The 21,921-nt window shown below is 42.2% G+C and overlaps 1 protein-coding gene across 6 annotated transcripts in view; it reads right to left on the reverse strand.

Moving 5' to 3' along the window:
- nsd1b (nuclear receptor binding SET domain protein 1b) overlaps positions 1-15,123 on the reverse strand; it is a 28,560-nt gene extending 13,437 nt beyond the window's left edge. The window contains exons 1-10 of one of the 6 annotated variants that reach the window (XM_047606390.1): positions 14,838-15,123; positions 14,647-14,739; positions 11,900-12,810; positions 8,600-8,744; positions 7,693-7,865; positions 4,553-7,496; positions 3,015-3,139; positions 2,597-2,873; positions 2,297-2,380; positions 744-844 (exon numbers count right to left, since the gene is read on the reverse strand). In XM_047606390.1, coding sequence (XP_047462346.1) covers positions 744-844; positions 2,297-2,380; positions 2,597-2,873; positions 3,015-3,139; positions 4,553-7,496; positions 7,693-7,865; positions 8,600-8,744; positions 11,900-12,793 — 4,743 coding nt within the window. In that variant the 5' untranslated portion in view covers positions 12,794-12,810; positions 14,647-14,739; positions 14,838-15,123. Of the gene's footprint in view, positions 1-743; positions 845-2,296; positions 2,381-2,596; positions 2,874-3,014; positions 3,140-4,552; positions 7,497-7,692; positions 7,866-8,599; positions 8,745-11,899; positions 12,811-13,141; positions 13,950-14,646; positions 14,740-14,837 lie in introns of those variants that run through there. The other 5 variants (XM_047606392.1, XM_047606389.1, XM_047606391.1 and 2 more) reach the window with 5 other exon arrangements.
- Between the last annotated feature and the right edge of the window lie 6,798 nt (positions 15,124-21,921).

Below are 21,921 nucleotides of genomic sequence, written 5' to 3' on the forward strand. Positions count from 1 at the left end.
CACAGTGCCCTTCCCACGGCAAATATTATTCAATTATTATTGAGCAATATCTACTATTATTTAATCATGATGTAACATTAATATAATAATTATTATTATAACTCTATTGTTACATTCATAATGTAATGTAACACCAGGAAAGGTCTCACACACCCATGCACACACACAAACACACACACAAAAACACATTGTTCATACATTGTTCATATCTGTATTGTCTGTATTGTATTGTCCAATAAAAAAAAATAAAATAAAATATTTTGTATAAATACTGACTGATGCCAACTGTTCACGACATATTAAAAAAACACAGGGTCACAACTGCTCAAAAGTCACCGTGTGGAGCAAAGTTTGTTTGCATTGGCTCAAAAGGGCCAAAAAAGGTAATAAAATTACATTAGTTGTCAACTGTTTTTGAATTAGATTAAATATTAGGACGTGAATGACTGGGAAATTCAAAGTTTAGCTGTGTGTTTTCTCTGTTAGCTGAAGCTAGCTGGTTAGCTCCAGCTCTGTGATGTTTTGTATCTATTTAATTTGAACATTTTAAACCTAAATATGCAAATTACTAACTAAAGTTTGGTCTTCTTAGGTGCGTTTTCGGTGCTTGGTTGCACAACCCAACTGCTTAACCAGGTACTGGCCAGGTACTGGTGGAAGGGGTTAACATATAGCTCACACACAGTTAGATACACCACTTTAAAATATGGAAGATTTCACTTCTGTGGAGCTCCGTGTCGTACCTTCTTCTTGGGTCCCGTCACGACCTCGGCCTCCAGGCAGTACTCCAGGAGCTTCTGGGTCGGTTTCCTCTTCCGCTTCTTCTCCAGCATGGGACCACTTCCTGTAAGAAAATCGACCATCACGATCGGATCAACGTGAAACAAACAAACAAACAAACAAAAAAAAAAGGCTTCAGCAGCGTTTTTAAAACACAACAAGTATTGTGCAGATTTAGACAGGACAGGACTGGGCTCTCACCACACAAGGCTTGCTTTGGTTTATGTTTTGTGGTATATTTCAGACGACAACGGCCCACTCTGAATCAAATTATACATCATTTCAAAGCCTCATGATTCAAACTATGTAAACTGTTTTAAACAATAAAAAATCAACAGCAGCAACTGTTTCTTACTATTTTTCTGTCCAACAAACTACACACATTTAACAATTATTTAAAAAGGAGGGGTACATTCTCGTGCCGTATAATGTTCAGATGGATTCGTTTTAGTATTTTAGGAGCAGTTTATGAAACGTGTGCTGCTGTCGCAGTATTTACTCTCAACATCCAGATGTTCTCGTGGTGGATAATAATGTGACAGAGAAACCGAGTTCAGCTCCAGTTCAAGTTTGACACGTAAGGAATAAAGTGTAGTGAGCACAATAAAGTTTGTTAGGTACACTAGTGAAAGAGAATCCACTGTGATGTAACAGTCCTGCACTAAATGTTACGAAGATTACGACATTCAGCATCATTTTAAAGTGACTGAACTGTATTGTGTTGCACTCGTACATGTTCCTACTATTTTGACAACCTCCTTTTAGTTCACTTAGTAATTCAATACAGGTTAACAGCTCCACAAACTACATCCTCAAATGATCAAACTATAAGAATGGACTAGTTTTCACTAGTGTACCTAATAAACTGATAAGAGAGTGTATAATGAATGGCGCATCATTAACACAGCTCTGTGCACACTTCTATTGTCTTTTGGGCTCATACTTCCAGGGAAGACATTATTTAATACTACAGCACAGAATATTTTAGATAACTGCTTAAGATCGTAACAAAAAAAATAATATTTTGTACGTCTTCTAGCCCAGTACTTGTGTTTCTTGTCTTTTCCCTCCCTCGGCAAGTCTCTTGGCAATCTGATCATCTCTTCGATCACCCTGTGCCCTAAACATAAATCCAGCCCTGCAGTATATTTATTCTCATCCAGCCCCTGATCAAAGCCACCTGAGATTTAGATTTTGTCTTCGTATCCACGACGTAGCTTTTTTGTAGCCTGTCGCTCTTTGTGTTCACGGGTCATTACTGGTCACATCTCCAGTCCATCTCAACACCACTCCACTTTCTACCTGCCTTCACCTCAGCCTGCCTGTTCAGATCTGTTTTACTCTGGCTTATTACAGACAACAAGTTTAAAAACAAGTTTAGAAAATCTGCAACTTTCTTTTAGTTTGGAAAGTCTGAAAACAAATGTCTAATCACTTGATGAAACGGGAAAGTTTTTATTTTTAGTATATTTTTTTATATAAAGCATGTTTATTTTCACTGGTATTTCACACCCACTTTTCAGAGATTTGACCAAAAAGTTACGAGCTTTTGAGTCATGTGATCTTGTCTCGTCTGGTTTTAAACTCCAACTCAGATGGCCTAAAGAAAAAAAGAAAAAAAAAAGAAATCCACAGTGACATTAACTTCCATTCTAGCTTTCATCAGCCGATGTTACAATGTCCTTGAATTTAGAATTATGTGTGTGTGTCCTAGCGCTTTTCAGGTGTCCACATACTTTCGGCCATGAAGACTTTACTCCGGCAGACATTTTAAAATGATTGTGTTTGCAGATAAATCAAAAGGCTGCTCCTTTACCGTCGTCTTTGATGAGGCCCTCTGTCGGCGAAGGTTCGGCTTCAGGAGGAGGGGTCAACGTGTCGATGGAAAGCACCGGTGCATCCTGGGAAGTTGTGTTTTCAGTGCTGGGGATTTGTAGTTCAGAGGGCGTCGTCGTCGTCGTCGTCGACGTCGTCGTAGCGATTTCCTCAGGAGGCGGCGTCTGTATTTCAGGAAGTAAGCTGAAGGATGGGTGGTCGAGTGCGTTTCTGTCTGACCCCGAGGGTTCAGCCATGGAGGTAATGGGCTGGGCGGCCTGAGAAAACAAACTGCGTGAGAGTGTGGCTGCTTAAAGGCACACCGGCCGACATACTTTTTTTTTTTGTTGTTTGTTTATGCACATATGACAGCGTGTAGTTATGAAGTCACAACAGAGCTTACTTTGTAGGATTTTTACCTTTCCAATCGACTGGAGAGGCTTTTTGGTTTTCTTCCTTGTGGAGAAAATCTGGTCGTATTCTTCTGTCCATTCAATCAGCCTCTTGCTTGGTTTTCTTATTCGTTTATGTGCTGACACGGACACTGAATGTAAATAATAATATATATAAAAACGTATAAATAGTCATTCAGAAACAGACATTTTCCATGTCCTTCTACAGGATGTAGGAGTATTTCTGTCACATAAGACGAATAAAATCCAATTTTAGCTAATTATGTTAAATGAACTACTTTTCAAATGAAACTATAACATTTTATGGCATTAACACTACGTTCTTTGAGCTCTCGGTTTGTCCCCTGTCATCACACTTAAGTCACTTAGTGTGAATATGCCCTTTTAAGTGGATTTGAGTCAGATTTAAACTCACAAATTATTCTTTAAGGACCCTTCGGTCTGCATTCGTCCGGACTAATTAGATCTAATGTGCCAAAAATTTAATCTAGAAAAGTAGCTTAGAATAAGGAAGCAACATTTAAACTTACATTCATCATTTGTTTTGCCAAGAAGAGTAAAAGCATGAAAAAGTCTACAGTGTGGTAATCAAATCCCAACTCTCCTCTGACCTGTTTTTATTTTTTCTTTCACATCGTGGCAAAGTGGCTGATTATATGCATGATGAACTAACTATTAGTAGCTCCTTTTCACAGTGCACTACTAGATGAACAACTTAAAAATGTGATGATTATCAAAAAAGTCCTGTAGTTACAGTAAGTGTCCGTGATTTCCGGTTGATGTCATGTTGTTTATGTCCAGTGGAAGGAGAGAATATTCTTGGAGAGAGTAGAGCCAGATTCATGCATGAGCATTGGCGCTACGTCAAACCTCTGGCGTAGTCATTTACCCTGTAGCCTGATGTGAACATTCCTAGAAATCTAACGACAGACTGCAGCCATGCAGACAACAACAACTATGGTTGGTCCAAAATAGATTTTCTCATCCACATGACATCAGCGCCAAACACGCACCCTCATACACACCACGGATATGGATGTTTTCTCTTTTTCCACTCACTGCAGCGACTTCAGTAAAAGCAACTGTTGTTTATCAGCTCCAACTCCAACACGACTAGTGTTTTAATTTCAAAACTATGCTCAGGTCTCTCTGGAAGTTTCTATGGAGTAGATTCTGCGCCTTAAAAATACATTCACTACGGTAGTGATTGAATATCATGCACTATAGTTTAGCCACATTCTGTCACACGGGAGGTCATTCACCTTCATTCACACCTTGACCTTCACTGAGGAACCATGATTAGATCAAAAGAGATTCCTCCAGTTATAATATCTGGTTGTCGTGTGAGTTTCAAGTGTGCAACACCGACATTGTTTAAACCCTCACTCACCACCAGCTTTTTAATCCTGGGTGAAACATCTTCAAAAAACTCTACAAGTCCAGCTACCTTGTTCCTCAGCTTGTTCTTTGGTTAAACCACCACCTGGACTACTGAGAACCTTCACAGACTATTTTGTACATGTTTGTGTAGAACTGTTCCTCACCTGTTGGAGCCATGTCACCTCCTCCAGTGTTGTGCGTCAAACTTTTAGGGCAGTGTGCAAAAAGGTCGTTCGACTGTTTCCGACAAAGCGTAGCGTTACACTTGTTCTGCTCCAAAGGCACCATGATCTGTAGATTCTCTTTTACCCGATGCCATCTCTCCTCCTTGTCTGCGCCAATCAGCCCTTCCCCACCTCCAACCTGCCTCTCCCAACCCAATACTCTCGAAGGGAAATCCACTCGTGACGAGGAGTCCACAGCCATCAAGGATGTCGTTCGTGACGGGGACTCCAGTCCTGGGAAGCCAGGTCCAGACCTGCCAGGACGACAAGGCACTTTGCGGTTGGGTTTCTTTTTACCCCCGGTGGAGTTGCTCCTTCTGTTATAGGATCTCTTGGATATCTGGTGGACGCCGACTTCAGTGTGTGTGACTACAGATTTATCTGGACTTGTATTTGAAGTGCTCAGACCATATGTGTTTCTTTGATCTTGACCCATGGGCGTAGCTTCCCCTGGCATCACTAAGGGCTCCTCCTTGACATGTGCACTCGGAGGCCCAATATCCAGTTCTAAGGGCGCCCCGTCTCGCTCTCTAGTGTCGTGCAAGTCCTTCAGCATCATGAGAAACGTGCTGAACTTGTAGTTTGTGTCTGGCTTGAAGGAGATGGGTTTACCGCTCTCATTTGTCACTGACTGAAAGGAGACCTCATCTACATTTTTAAACGCATTCATAAAAGAAAATGGTGAGGGCGGTGAAGACACGGAGCTTATGTCAGAGGAATGATCCTCCTTCTTTGCCTTTACTCTAGAGGTGAGGGGTATGAAGTCCATTGGCGGAGTAGAAGATATTGAGAGGTCTTCATCTTCACTCTTGACATCAAAGTCATTTGAATCAGAAAATATCAAAGGGGATGTACTACAGCTAGAAAAAGCATCCTGATTGCACTCACCATTGTCATTATTACGGGATTTCAAAGATTTTATCTTAGTGCATGAGTCCTGCTTAGCTTCAGGCTTCCACACAAGGTCCTCAGCTTTTCTGAAAGGAGTCAAGAGTTGTTTATGTTTAGTCTTCTTTTGGGCTTTTTCACGTTTCTCATGCATGGCCTTCAGCGCTCTAGTCATCAGCCGATTGCTGGCAGGAAGGTGCGCAGGCTGCTCATGTAGGACTTCATCTCGAACCTGCTTGGATTTGTGAACAGCCTTCTTTGATATCTCAGGTGACGGGCCTTCGGGCGCAAGAGCACTGCTACATTCTGAGCTCTCATGCTGGTGAGGAGGCAGAACAGAAGAACTATGAGTTGTACTTGTGAGGAGTGGCTCTGAACTGTCCACCTGGTCAAAGGACTTGCTCTTTACAGAAGGAGAAGCCTCCTCACCTTCTGTCTTGTCTGACTGGTTAGAGGTTGGGTACGTTACATTGCTTGGGCTTACATTTGAAACTGGTATCCTTTCGGCTTCTGTGCTACACAGCTCATCAGCGGACATATTGGAGGTGACAGTTTCACTCCCCTGTGATGACTCTGTTGAGAGATGAAGCAAACCAGAACCACTGCTCGCTTTTAACTTCTTAACGGAGAACCTTATGGATTCTGAACTGTCTGCTGCTTTGTCTTCCATCCAGTGTGATTGTTTGGAGGATATTTTAGTCACATTATTATCTGTTATTTTCTCTTTCTTTGTGACTCCTTTGTCAGTGGGACAAATACTGGAGTTTAGGAACCTTTTGTCCTTCATGTCCTTGCGTACTAATTTCACAAAGGGAACCCTACACTTAGAGACCAAACTCGTTTGCTTTTCTATCCCTGTCGATGACTTGGCTGTTTTCGTTTGTAAACTGGACAGTGAAGTCGGGATGCTTTCCTTGCCTTGGTCCGAAACATTGTCAGTTATTTGAACATTTCTAGTGGACTTTTTCTCAGAGTGTTCAATTCGACTAACACACTTCACGCTTTCTAAAAACCCGGACTGGTCACTTAAACTGACATTTATATTGGTCTCTAAAGGTTTTTTAACATCTGGACTAGCTACCTGGCCAGTAAAAGTGTCTGCTGAATCATCAACTATCTGCCTACTCTTTGAGGTTTCACTGCTAAAGGAAACCAAGGACATCTGGTCATTAGGACTGTCAGTGGTATCAAAAATATTATTAGCAGCCGGGGTGTTTTTACACTTCAACTGTCCTGATTGTTCAGGTGTTAGATTGGTTTCAAGAGGCTTATTTTTGTCCGATAACCCTGATTGGTCACTAGCCCCACCGCTGGAATAGGAGGTGGCACAAGGAACCAGCGTCTTTTTACTAACAACGGATGAGTTCTTCTTCTTGCAGGGCACCTTACCAAAGAGAGTGCGGTCCGGCATTGGGCTGGTTGTTTTTGGTCGTCTGTCTTTGCCTGATTTGCTAAACCAAAGACCAGTCTGAATCTCAGGCTGCTTCTTCACCTCTTTCACAACTGTAACAGAGAGCTGAGTTGGAACTAACTTATGCTGACGTTCAAGTGCTTTAGGACACAATATCTTAGGGACAGAGTCAAGGTCGGAGTATGGGCACTCTCCATTGTCTCTGTCTGATTGGTCAGGGCTGTTACTGAGTGCCTTTTTAGAGTAGTGTTTACTACTCGTGTCTTTTGATGATTTACTCTGTTTCTTCTTGCTGGAAGATTTCTTTAAAGTGCTTGGATTTGTCGGAGATGTCACTTGGAGTGAGGTTACTGGAGATGAAATGGATCCATTAGTTATGTGCGTTGTTTCCGGAAGGCAACAGGTCGGGGAACTGGAAAGAGGAAATGTTGGATGGGCCTTGTCTTCCCTCTCCAGTGTGGAGCTGTCCTGGAAGGCATCATCTATGGACGAAGAAATGGTGGAAGCCATTTTTGGTCTCTCTGGGAGAACAGATTCTGCTTCTGCGACACTAGATTTCCAGGAGTCCTGAAAACGCTTCGCAATCTGTAGAAAAATTAAGACAAAGAGCTGTCAATATTTTTACATAGTTTAAAGGAGGAATGTGTTATTCCTGATAAAAACAACATCAACGCCATCAAGTTTCTTTAACAAGGTGATCACTCACCTAAGAATCATAATTTAGACCAACTTTCCACTACAACATGCAAGTATCATGTTTTATTTAAGGGATAATAATTACAGTGTATTTGTGGCTCTGCTCCCTTTGCTTCCCCCTCCGGCGCAGTAGGAGGAGCTGTTCAAATTCAAAGCCTCCGTGAAAAGTTTGAGTTGATTTTTCCTCCACCCAGACCAGCTCCACAGGTTCCCCAAAGGTCTTGACATAATAGAGCCGACACGGCCGGTCACTGGGCTCTGAGACAACAACAACAAGACATTACACTTGATCTCACGAAAAATTTAAACTATATCATCCTATAACTACATTATCTTCATAACAACTATACAAAGGAACCAACTAAGCAAAGGGAGCTTTAAAATGCGAGAAAACTGAACTCGGTACAAAATTACAATCAACTACTGCATATTGGTTTCAGACTTCTGAACATGACTTATCGTTACATGTCCAAGTAAACGTCCAACTAATCCCAAAAACAAGCACAAAGATCTGTGTGCTAAATTGAAGTTTAGTTCATATCCTGAACTGTTCCTTTTGCAACAGCTGCATCTGTTGTAACAATGCTTCACACAGAATATTCACCAACGCTCACATTAGCTTTCCTAGGCTAAAGTAGGCTAACAAGCTAATGTGTTTGTTGTTTCTTGTTTAGGCTAACATAGCCAAAGCTTACACCACAATAGTTTATTTAGGCGTAGAAATAGCTCATGCATTAGCCTAAACAAGCTTACGTAGGGATAGTTCATTTTCCAAATTGTGGTACTTCAAAGGTATTGGTACCAACTTTAGGTATTTCCATAGCCTCTGTTCTTATTTACAAAATAAATATATAGAAACCAATAGTTTATAACAGAGAATGTCAGTAACAATGGCACATTGCAGGTAATGTAAATCATAATAAGTTCTCTGTGACATTTGAAAGGAAATGCCATAAATTATTATTATCTGAAACAGCTGTAAAAAGGCCCACCTTTCACTCTGTGATAGACTCCATGTACCGGGTCAACAATCACCTCACAGGGCCACCATGGTCTTCGGTTGAACTTTGCCCAAACAACTTCCCCCTCTACAAACTTCACAGGTGGCAAAGACTTTTTCTTGAAGTTATTCTGCTGCTGATAACATAAAAAAAATGTAATAATTATAAAAATATAAAACAACTCAAAGTACAGATAATATAGAATAAATGAGCAAAGGTGATCAAATGTCAGTGTTGACTTTATACTTTTATATATCATACAATATAAATGTCAAATGTCTTAGGGAGAACAATAAGATACAGTATGTGCAAATGATTGTATGAAACCTTTTGTGGCTCTGGAGGTACAAAAGTTGTGATGATAGTCTCAGAATGAATTCTGTGTTGTATTTAAGTTATATTATGTGTATCTTAACAGTTATGTCTATAATGAGGTTGTTTCAGGGGAGCTATGCTAAATTGTAGGGGCATGAAGCTAAAGTCAGAAGACGTTTAGCTTAGCTTAGCTTAGCTTAGCTTAGTGATAACAGGATTGGATTTGCCTACAGAAATAAACAAACTATGACCTATTGTTCCAATCCATGAACAAACTAAAATGCAAAAATGAGAGGTGTAGTTTTACTGAGTTGACTTGTGAGTGTACTAGCACAAAATGCTACTAGCAAATTACTTATAGCCTTCTTGCAGTTTCACATCTACCGTACATATGGTCAGCTTTCTTCGCTATGAATAACGTTCTCGAGAATCTGTGGGGCTTTTTTACATGGCTGAATCATGTTTATCCACTTCAGTTTGTCCTAGGATTGTTCACACCGGCTCAATGTTACACTGAAATGAGACAGTATTAATATCATAAGTCACAGTCTGAGTGTGTTTACTGTGGTTATGTCAACTACGTCATGCGAGTCTCTCTAAATCACCAGCCTGACATCATCTCATACTGAAGTAGACAGCGAGCAAGTACACACAACTACAATTAAAGCGGCTGCGGTCCTTCGCTCTTTCTTCAAATATCGCTTCTGATTAATGAGCCGTACCAAAATGCAGTTTCATGATCATGTCTCCAATCGTACAATACTAATTAAATTAGTTCCTGTTGTGGAGAAGATTTTACTTTTATTCAGAGGCTTATTCAAGATTTTGAAACTGTAGTTCACAATGCACTGATAATATAGACAGGAAATATAATGGTGCTATGGATAGAGTGCCAGTTCTTGCCTAGTAATGATGCATAATCTAAATTATGCCAGATTACCTATAATAGTTACTGTTAGCAATGTACCCATTGATGTTACTAAAGAAGACCTAAAACCATGATAACTCTGAGCCAAGTTTCCACTTGACACATTTATTTCCATAAAGCAAAGTTAGGCTAATGTTTATAACATGGATTACAAAGGGATGTTGCTCATTCAGCCCTAAAACTACTCACAATGGGAAAGAAATTCAGGATTAAACAGTTACCCGTTGTATAATAAATAAAAAATAAAAGACTAATTTCGTGTATGTTGTGGTGCATTTAGACATTCTTTTAAACTGTGTTACCATCATATATGGAATATAGAGACTATTTAGCAGTGATTAGCTCTTTGCATTGTGCTGCTGTGACGACAGCGTAACAGTGACGAAGTGACTCCAAACCTGGATGTACATCATGAAGCCTGACTGCGTCCATTTAGACCCCTCCGGGTTATTGTATGCTTTCAGTGACTCCGGAGTAGGAGGAAGGGAAGTTAATGAGGTAGCCCTATATATCCGGATACTACAGGTCAGAAACATTGTCCCCGCCGGCTTCATTAATGCTCAAAGAAAAAGCAAACCTGGGGCATGATAAGAGCCTGCGATATGTAATCTGCTGAGTTTGGCCTTGCACTGGTCATTTTGTATCTGTTTAAAATGCAGTAAACTCATTTTTCCTCAGAGTTTTCCTGCCAATATGGCGGCGTCAACAAAAAAGTCACATGATGCACGCAGCTCTATTGTACGGCGATGATTAACTTAGTGAGGATGCAGAACGTGAGCAATATGTTTGACATCAATTGCGAGAATCTGACGATAAAGGTATGAAAGTACACTCACAGCCTCACTGAGCAGTGTAACACAGCCTCTGCTGCAGCTGGAACAGCAGACCTGAAGTTTAACAGCGCTACAAGTGACTTTCGGTGAAATCTGATATTAACTATAAACTTATGCTCAGCACTAGAAGCAAGACATGCTGCAAACCCATTCTGAGCTCGCCACAGCTATGTTCAGTACACCAAAGACGTGGAGGCGTGTCCACCCATCATATGCGTTTCACTAGTATCACTTCCTCCACCTTTTTATTTTACAAAGACATTGATAAAAATAATAATGAACTCAGCAGAGTGAGGCACAATTGCTGGGTGTGGTTCTATGAATATGCCAAGCCAACTGATGTTCACAACTCATGGTTTGTGTTTGTAGCTTCCGTCACTCGAAGTGTGAACATAGCTTGTGTTTTCAGACTAAAAAGCAACTGAACTACAAGTCATTTTTAAAAGAAGCCTGCGATACTGCCCAATATTTAGCACTGCTAGATGTGCTGTAAATCAAACTTGAGTTGGCTACAACTCTTTTCAGAGACAAGGTGTCAACAGATGTATCTGCTATACCTCCAAAACTTTCTATTTTGTACCTTCTTCTTCTTCTTTTTTTTTTTTTGCTGAGACATTAAGAGAATTTGCGCTCAGCAAATTGTGGCAGCAGTCGACCGCTATGGTGTTAACGCAGACACCTATGCACACCCTACAAACCACCCCAGAAATAGTAGTGGCGTGTTTCCGCTTTAGTATTTCCAGCTGCTCCTCCATCTCCACAATTTGATGGTTGTTTTGGATAAATAAAGAATCTGTAACTGAGGAGGTTTGGAGATACGACTCGTGTCACCATTGTGGAAACTGAAGCAGGAAGTAGAAACAAAAAAAAAAAGATGCAGCGCCAACTAGTGTGTGGGTGCCGTTGTTACAGAGCGTAGGCTACGTGCGTCTAGATCACTACGTATAGCTCCCACAGTACTCCAAAATCAGTTCAATCAAACCAGATCAGTTAGCCATGGGCATGCAGTTCCCTTCAACACATGCTGTATGTTTGATTCAAATTCCTCCCTTCAACTCTCCTCCAGGTTTGTGTGTGAAAAGGTTATGTAATCCAACCAGCAAGTGAATCAGCTGACCATTTATAAGTTTTACTAGTTGTGCCCATCTACTCCTGCAAGAAACGTGTATATCGAAACTGAAAACTTAAACTTAGATTGATGAGGGTAAAACTTGCCACTGGATGCCTTGAGGGACAATCCTCAAACAGAAAGAGCTCGGTGTCGCTTTCCCACTCGTCCTCCGAGCCGTCCCAGTATCTCCTCCGCTGACCCGAGGACTGGGAGCGGGTGACGACCTTGGCCGACGACGCCGTAGCACCCTTGGAGTCAAGATTCGAGTCCGCCGCGGTGGACTGATGGAAACCGCCCGGCCTCTCGTGCTTTTCCTGCACGCCTCCGGTTGGCGACGCGATCCTTTGCTCTTCGTCGTTGTTGTCATCCTCAAACAAAGAGGACTCGAAGTGGAGCAAACCGTTGGCAAAGGGGCTGTTGCTATCAAGAGAGAAGGCCGGGCTCGGCGGGCTTGACAATCCACCTTCTGCCTTTTTCTCGGAAGCAACCGAATCACGACTACTCGCTGCAGGTGGGTCTCTACTTCCAGTTTGGACTTGGGGTTGTTTCTGTCTCGCAAGAGAGTTTGCAAAGTTCTCCTCTCTGCTTGTCGTCTGGCTGCCAGAATAATCCCTGCCAGTGCAGTCGGCCCAGGAATCCCTCGTCGCCTTCCCCCTCTCCTTCTTATGTGTCCCCCACTCCCAGCTCCTCTCTGGCTCCCTCAGTGGCAGGACCAGGTCCGGCTGGCTGACCATGGTGGTGAGATGCTGCAGCCTCCTGAGAGGGCTGTAGGAAGAAGAGGAGGAGGAGGACGAGGAGGAAGTGGTGGAGTGGTCCCTCTGTGCGAACCCATAGACAGATGCATGCTTCAGGGAGGAGGTGGCTGCAGACATGGTCAGGCCGGACCTGTGATCATGCCGCCTGGAGGGGCAGGAGTGGGCGGAGAGGTCACGGCCAGGGGTCAAAGGGCAGCCGGACTGATAAGTCTCCCTGCCAGGGCCTGGATAAGGCCCACTCATGCTGGCATGATCCCTCCCTGAAACACGAAGAGAAGACAATCAGAGCGCATTCTTGAAACAAGCAGGTCAATTTAAGGCATTTCCTCCATGAAAGTTCAACGCAATGTTGTGATTTCATGACATTCGCCTATAATACCTCACGTATAAACAAACGGGGGACAATATATTATGGTCAAATCTTCCTTTCATTCAATAAAATGTCATAACACTGCTGCAGCTTATGTCTAAAGTTATCCCGGGCAGCTGGTAATTAGATATTTTTAAAGAGCTCAGACAACAACAAGACCCATACGGGAAAACACAACCTGCTTTCACATGGTGTCAAAATAAAGACGTAAACAGACTCACTGAGTGACGACGAGCCAACCGGCCTAACGTGACATTTCTAGGAGAGGGTTTTTTTTTTTTTTTTTTGCGCGAACGCCGCAGTCGAGCCGTAAATCCTTTTAGGACCGTTATCGCGATATGATGAAAATGACATGAGGCGCTATAAGGTCAGACTCTAAACTCACACACACGTAGCATGCAGGCAGCGGCATTATGACATTATGTTCTAGCGTCATGTTAAAATCCCCCACACGTCAACACGCCGGCGCTAAAAATCACGAATTGGGAATTAAAATGGACCCGTTCATGCGCGCGCGCGCGCGTGCCTATCTTGCGCGTGTGTACGCGTGTGAGTGTGTGTGTGTATATATAGGTGTGCGCAGCTGCGTGTGTGTCTGCGTGTCGCCCGTGGCTTGCAGCGGTCGCATAATTGCACAAGAAAGACACACAAACGCCGGATCGCATGCAAAGACGACGACGCGCAAGTTCACGTCGGCTACACACGCTGACACACAACGCGCTGACAACCGCACACTTCCACGGGCTTCCCTCCGACAGATGCAGGCTATGTGCATCAAACAGCAAAATCACGCAGAAAACGCCACATGACACGGGATCTGTCGCGAGAATCTTACCATTCCGATGTCGGACATCGCAAAAGTGGCCCTCAACCCGCTCATTGTGGCGTTTAAATGTGCCAATTTCCAATTTTTTGAAAGCGGATGAGGAGAGTCCCAGCGGCAATACTACTAGGCCTGGATTCTGTGAAACGTACTCACTCGCCCCCCTCCCTCCACCACCTCCAACACCTCCCTCCCTCCTCCCTCCTCTCTACATGCGCTAAAGCCTGGTCCAGCGGCCCTCTGAATAGAAATTCGGGCGTGTTGTGCTCCTCTCAGCGACACTCCCCCTTTTGCTTTGCTATAACTACAATAACTTTAAAATCCCCCCCCCTCGTCTATGGATGTTTACTCTGTTGCATGGCTATTTCCTGCCTGCAGACTCTGCCATGCCCCTTGAAAGTCAGTCTCTCTCTCTCTCTGCTGTGCGCACTGCCAGTCGTCACCAGTGCCTCCCTCCCCAGCCGGTCCAACAGCGTGGAGCACAGAAGGGGCCGTAAATCTCTTCTTAAGAAAAAAAAATATATAACAATTATTAAAAAAATAAAAAGAAGAAGAAGCATCTGAGCTGACGGCCACCCAGCAGGACCCAAAAAAAGACGACCACTCGCCACCTCCAAAAAAAAAAAAAAATCGCCACGCCCCTTCTCCTTAATTACAAGCATCAATTATTAACCCAAACCAGGCAACCATCAGCTATGACATGGCACATGCCAAACTTGTGCCAACAACTGGCATCTTCTTCCCACATATACCACAGCCATCCCCCCCAACAACCCGAGACGCACTTGGTTTGGGCAGCACACATGCGCTTGGAGCTGAGAAAAAAAATAATCATTCGAAAATGTCCCCCCCACCAGCACCAACACGTCTGAAGAGGAGCAGTGAAGTGGTGCGGCGGGCTACCCGGAAAAACAGACGGGTCTCCTTCCCTGAGAGACGAGTTGCTGTGCAGGATCTGGCTGCACACCCTGTCTCTTCAAAATGGAGTCATCCAGCCTTAGAGGAGGAGAAAAAAAAAAACAGGCCACAAAGTGTTAATATATGTGCGCTATAAAGTTCACCCAGCTACGAAGAAACTGACCCACAAAGCGCACCTCTGCTCTGCTCTGGAGGGGTTTCTGGAGCCTGGGTCGAGCCTTGCCACGACAGGAACATTTTCTTTACATGTTATACCTCCCAAAGTCACTGTCTTACGAGCGTTTCGGCCACGACAAGGGGGGGAGACTGAGGCACAATCCACTGGTGTGTGTGTGTGTGTGTGTCCGTGTGAGTGTGAGCGAGAGAGTCTATGCATGTGTGCCAAACGCACGTCTGACAGCAAAAAAAAACAAAACAAAAAAACACAACATTTAATCGCACTGTAACCGTCGACCGTAGTTGTGTGGCTCCAGATTTTGTACAGGAAGGAAAAACACGGTCAGCTTTTTTCTCTTCCCTCAGACACGGAGGGGTGAAAGCTGGAAAACAACTGCAGCTCTCGGCCGGAGCTGATCTGGAAGACGTGCGAGATTTTTTTGGTGCTTGGGTGTGTTTGATTTTGTAAGAGGAAGAAACGTGCAGATATTGTGATTTTGGAGACGGTATGTTCAGGGGGGGGGGCGCTTAGAGAGTGGGGGCTGACTCAGGTGTAAAAATACCCCCCCTGCGCACACACACGCACATACATACATAGGCACCACTCCAGTCAGCGGGCTGCGATGTGGGAAGCAGCGTTTTCAATCGAGACGGACGAAAAATCATCCTCGCATCCGGGAAACACTGGGTTGGCTTTACCAGTGAAGTGACATGAACGCAGCCTCAAAAAGCTCGATGTCATCGTTATTGCACTCCACTTTCTCTTTGAGTGTGTGGAAACTGGTTATTTGGGGGGGCGCGTTTTTTGCTTTCCAGCCTCGGCCAGGAAGGAGTTTGGTGGGACTGAAAGGGAGACTCGTGGTGAGACAGACAGGCGGAGAGACAGGCAGACGGCGAGGCGGACAGGACGGGGCCTGCTGCGGGTTCGCGCTGTTCGCGCAAAACAGCGCCGCGGGTCGGTCGCACGGGTCCGTTTTTTTCCGGGGATGAGCCGGCGTCGCCGTTCACGTGATTTCATTCTCATTTGGCGCACTCTCCACTTCCCGGAATTTCCGCTGTAGCGCATGGTTTTGATTTGACTTTGCGACTCGTTTATGAGTCTGATGCTCTATAAGAAATTGCTTGACTCCACTTAGAAGAACTGTAATACAAATTAATAAAACATTTTAATAAGATAAGCCCTTAAACGCACTCTTTATATCAATATAAATAACAAGTTACACCACGGGAGTGTTAAATATACCTCAAAAGATCCTAAAAATAAAAACCCTGAATGTACACTCGGTTATTTGCTCATTAAGTGAAACTAATTCAAAAAAGGCCAGCTGAAGAACTGCAGCAGGTATACAGAGAGGTGTTTCTATTATTTTGTCCACCCACCTGTGTAAAACACGGTGGGTGCCTGGTCTGGTTCAGGTGCCAGGTCCAGAGGTTTCCCAGCCAAACATTGAATTATCACAAGATGGTTAATGTCATTCACTTCACCTGTTAGTGGTCATAAAGTTATGCCTGATCAGTGTAGATACATTTACTAGACCAGGGGTCTTCAAAGTTTTTCAGACCTGGGACCCCAAACCAATGGGGAGATTAAGTAGGGCCCCCCTACCTACTATACGTCTTATAAATTAAACTTGACCCAGTGCTATTTATAAATATATGTTATATGTATATGTATATATGCTTCTGGATTCAACCTGAGGACTGAATAGGCTCTCAGCCAATTGTGGGAAACCTCATAGAGTAAACGTGTGATATGCAGCCTCGTGATTGGCTCAGAACCGATAGGGGGCGTGGCCTGTTGTATACAGGACGCTTAGATTGATAAGTCTGGGTTAGTGTTGTGAAGACAGCTCCTGTGTCGCTGAATGAGTGAAGTTCTGACTCTTTAAAGAAAATTTAAATTTGTGGGAGAAAATTATGAAAAATGTGTCAACCAACGATTATGCGACCCACCTGCAGTGCCTCCGTGGAGCCCCTAGGGGTTGAAGACCTATGCACTAGTGCATGCAACAGCAATGTTATTTTCAAACTTATTTCATTTCATGCGTGGTCTTCAGGAGGTGTAGTCACCTGCCTGACATCTGTCCAACCAGACCAGGGGTCGTCAGCCTGGAGCCACAGGTCAGGTCAAAGACAGAGCCGTGAAGTCTTTAGATCACAGATGTGCAAAATAACTAGTACAAAGTATTGCTAAACTTAAATAATTTGACCCCTGTGCTATTATTTCAGAGTACAGTACTTTGCTTTAGTTACTTTCCCAAGTGACCCTGTGTTGGCCTTCTGTCTGGTCTTCTAACCAAGGCCCCCAGCTTTTATCAAGTCTCAACCTTGTGTGTTATTGTTCCTAGTTTGAACAAACACTAGCTATGCTGGGGTCCATTCCCTTACACAAACCCTAAAAACCAGTAAAACATAATCTAGAGGTGACATGCATGTGAGACGGCTAACGTTAGCACCATGCTAATTATGTATCCTCCGGGAATTGACTCTATGATTATTGCGTGTCCAACCCAGCAACTGTAACACAGGAAGTCTAGACTTGAAAAAGGGGGGTTACATTAAACCCTGTTATGTGTTCTGCACCCCCACTGGCCTTGCAATGAGTGTGCAAGTGTTGATTGCCTAAGTCAAAGTAAAAGGCACGGCTGATATGGCCTGAAAATGTCGCCACGTCTCACTTGTCCTCATAATTTATTGAAATATATCTGTAACTCTAATTTACTCACTTTTAACTGGTGTTAATTGAGCTGGTGAATGAAAGCTAACCAGCTAGTTGCTAACTGTCTGCCGTTTGGGGAACAACGGGTGGAAACTCACTACAAAACTTTGTAGATGAAGAGAGAGCTAACAAAAACATGTCAGTGCGGTGTTAGTGGTTTTACTTTGACAATGCTTCATCATGTGGATTATTATAAAATGTCACGGTTAGCCTCAACCAGGCTATTTCTATTTTAAACCTGCATGTTTTTAACTGCCTTCCCTCAGCTACTTCTCACAGCCATTCTGAGTTTCACGGGGTGAAATGAGACATATGCAAAATAATAATTATGAGTAATTCACCAAAGCTACAGAAAGCGCTCATCACACATCTTTCTGCGGTAGTTCTTTCCCCCTTTCTTTTCAACTGAAAAGACATTTCTGGTTTCTGTTTTGGTAATAAAAGACTAAGACTTTTGTAGAGTCATCACCGCATCCTATGCAGATCAAAATGAGATTTTGATTAAACTTGTTTCTCACCTTTATTCTGTTCTGCGTAGCCTTGGCGTGCTGTTTATGGGAATACTGCACTTCTAGGAGTGATACTGAAATATATCATTTCTATTTTCATAACAACTGTAGGCGACTTGGTTGTTTAAAATCTATCAAGTCTTAAAGTTCTACGCGTTATGAGTGGAAGTCGGGAGTTATCTGGAATCAGCTTATCTCCAGACAAACCTTTTTTCAAGTGTTTGTGCTAAGCCAGGCTAACCACCTGCTAGCTGTAGCGTCATAGGTTACAGGCCGGAGGCTGATATTCACCTTTTAATCTAACTCCCCACAAGCAAAGAGAGTGAAGAGTTTTCCAAACTGTCAAATAAACTCATTAAGATTTCACATAAAAAAACCTAACGTGGTTGTGCTTCCACCTCTGACACATTTACCCTGTAAAATTTGCCCCAAAAGTACAAGAATTCCTGCACAAATTCAGAAAATATTTTGTGTATGAGAACGTTTCTTGTTTCCCACCTCCACAGATTTAACCAGACACCCACTGGATGGACCAAATACCACATTAATATATTTATAGAAGTTAAAACCAGTTCCACCTGGGCCAAATAAAATGCTGCTTATTCAATGATGCATTAGTATTAACAATCCAATAATATATATTTATATATATAAATAATATGTGGGCCATTTCTACCAAACAAGTATGTATACTTTTACATTTTTAGTAAATTTAAGTTGTTTCATTACTTTTTATTTTTGTTTATTTATTTATTTTTTGATATGTGTTGTGTTTATTTACAACTGGCTGCATTTGACGTTTTGGTAACATTAATATCAGGATTTAAAAACATCACAGTTCATCCACCCATCATACAAATAAAACTAATAGTTATGGCCTCTGTGATTATCACATCAGAACCACATAATCATATTTGGCTAAAGCCCCACGTGTTCACAATGAATAGATACTAACGCTCTTGTAAAGACTCATGATGTCCACCAGAGGGCAGCATCACAGCACATAACATGTGACCTGCAGGAATAAGCCTGACCACAAAAGGCTTAGAGCAACTTTACTATCACATGATTAAAGAGTGTTTCCTCCGAGTTCATACAGTTTTATAAATGCATGCATGGATTTTAAAGTTCCAACTGTTTCAAAATAAAGCACAACTTTTACCCAATTTGATGCTTACGTTACTCATTTAACCTTATAATTGAAATGACATAAATGTGTTTTAAATACTTCCTATTACTGTTTTTGGCCTTTTTCAGTCTAAATTCATAAAAAAAAAAAAAAAAAACATCAAAGAAACATGGTTAATGGCTTAAAGTGAAGAAGACAAGGGAGTCAGTAGAATTAGAAATACAAATGATGGCATTTATTTATCTGCATGAAAATACACAATTCTGTTTTGTTTTTTTAAAAAAATAATAATAATAATTTGGACCTTGCATCTTGTTTTGCTTTGTTTTTCTGGTTGCATCAGTGTATTGAATTTCAGGCCGACCTGTAAAATCACCGTGTTTACACGTTTTAGTTGTCGTTTTGTCAAAATTTTCTTAATATTTGGCCACTAGTGAAAACAAATATCTGCATTATTTTTGACAAGTTTTGAGTTTAGTTCAATCCAATGTAGACAATGTTATATTACAATTAATTTTGTTTCGCTAGTGTAACCTAATGAAGTGTCCGGTGTGAATATCAATCAGAAAAGCATTTATCATTACTGAAACAAATCTCCATCTATTTACATCCACTAATCGTGCACTTTATTAGAAACACAACTTTGCAGCCTCATTCAACCTGTTCAACTCAATATGGAGCAGGCACATTTGAAAGCGTCCCAAAGTATTCCGCATTCATGTATCTTAACATTAGCCATAATCACTACTTTACCTAATTTCAGATTATATTAAAAGGATTTACATATATTACCCCTGACAGGAGGCGAGTCCCCACAATGTGACTGAATTAACAGCTTTATGTCCCCACAATGTGAGTAACACGAGAAGACACTGACACGCAGGGAAAGCTCCTGGATGAAGTTCTAGTCAACTGTCTGTCACATCCGGAGGCCCACGCTCGTCTCTAGTCCCGGAACTGTGTGTGTGTGTGTGTCTGTGCATGTGTGTGTGTGTGTGTGTGTGTGTGTGCGTGTCTTCCTGTTGTTTTAGATTCCAATTCACTCCCCCACTGCTGCCAATCTACGACCTCTGACCCCAGCTGAACCCAGCTGTCAGCTGTCCTGGCCTGCATGGGACAGCTCTGTCTCTCTCCCTCTCTATTCATTTCATGGATGTAATATTTGCCCCCAGTGGCCACTTTAGGGACTGCAAAAAAGAAAAACAATCCTGGTCTCTAAAAGCATTTACCCCATAATCTGCCAGTATATATATAAAAAGACTGATTATTGTTTAAAATTAAGTAAGTTTGATTAATTTCAAGTTAATTTTCAGTATGTGAATTGATTAGTTGAGTGACTGCATTGCTGAAAATCCCATAAACCTATTAAATTTAGTTTTTAACTAAACAAAACTAGCACATATGCTTGAGAGTTAAAACATGACATTACATTATTTTTTTTTATTTTTTGTGTTACCATCCTGAGTTCAATGTATGGTAGCTAAATTAAGGTTTTGACAATCGTTTTGATAATATGTTAATCACATTGATTGCATATATTATGGACTCGTGACATCACCCATTGGATTCTGAACCTTGAAAATGAAGCCCGAGGTGGAATGTGCTTTACTCTGCAAAAAAAAAACAGTTGTCATAAATAGTGAAATAAACTATCGAGACCAAAATATTTTTTGTACCAGGCTGCAAACATGTTTAATAATGCTGTAAAGTTGGTCTTTTTAACATTAAGGTCCATGCAGATTTGTTCCCCTTTGGAGCCTCTAGTGGCCACTTGATGAACTGCAGTTGTTTTGCACGTCCACATTAGGCTTCATCACTCAGACGTGGAAGTCGCCGCTTGTTTAATCAAGGAAAAATGTTCAGTCCAAGTGCTTCTTAGTGTCTAAGCTAACTCAAAGCTGCTTTGAGTGGACTTTGCAAGAAATAATACGAATGTTTTATTCTACAAGAAGCTTTTGCAGACGCGGAAATTTACTCCTTTTAACAATTTTTTCATTATTTTACTCTTTATAATGAAAAAATACATTACATTGACATTAAGGAGCAATATTTAGTGATATGTTTGTCTATGTTTCAGATAAATAAACTTTTTAGATGTTTAATAATTTCAGTCTGAAAAACAACAGCTCAGAGAGCATTAAGTTGCAAGGACGTTAATAATTCATCTGTCCTACACTTAAGGGCTTTAACTTATTTGTGCTGTTGCAAAACAGCAACACGAAGCAAAGTCAAAACAAGGACACGCCACTGGAGGAAACACTTTTTTTTTTTTTTTTTTTTCTCAGCACCTGCAGCTGAGTTACTGCTGACCAACAGCCCCAGATGCTGAATCATCTTTTCACCGCGGAGACAAGATATCAGCCGCGTTAAGGTCACGCTGGACGTCCATCATCCGAGGCCGTGGCGGCGGTTTACAGGCTCCCGTGAGTGAGGGGAACCATATGGAGCCGCTCTTCCTGCTGGAAAAGTTGACGGACACGGGGTAATTAGCCCGGACCTATCGTTCCAACACTTCCCCACGGACTCGCAAACACGCACAGCTGATGGATGAACTGCAGTGACATGAGTGGACTCATATGTGGTGTTTTCATGTGGGAGAAAAAGGCCAAAAACCGAAAGAATAAAGACACAAAAAAATGCAAACACAAAGTAACAAAAGTGGCCACATAGATGATTAAAGGTGAAGTAAGTTAACACCAGATATGAGCCGACGACACCATTTTTCCACATGTTTGTGCAGCACACGA

The sequence above is a fragment of the Mugil cephalus genome, chromosome 15 (genome assembly GCF_022458985.1).
Source record: "Mugil cephalus isolate CIBA_MC_2020 chromosome 15, CIBA_Mcephalus_1.1, whole genome shotgun sequence".
In the NCBI taxonomy this organism is placed as follows: Eukaryota; Metazoa; Chordata; class Actinopteri; order Mugiliformes; family Mugilidae; genus Mugil; species Mugil cephalus.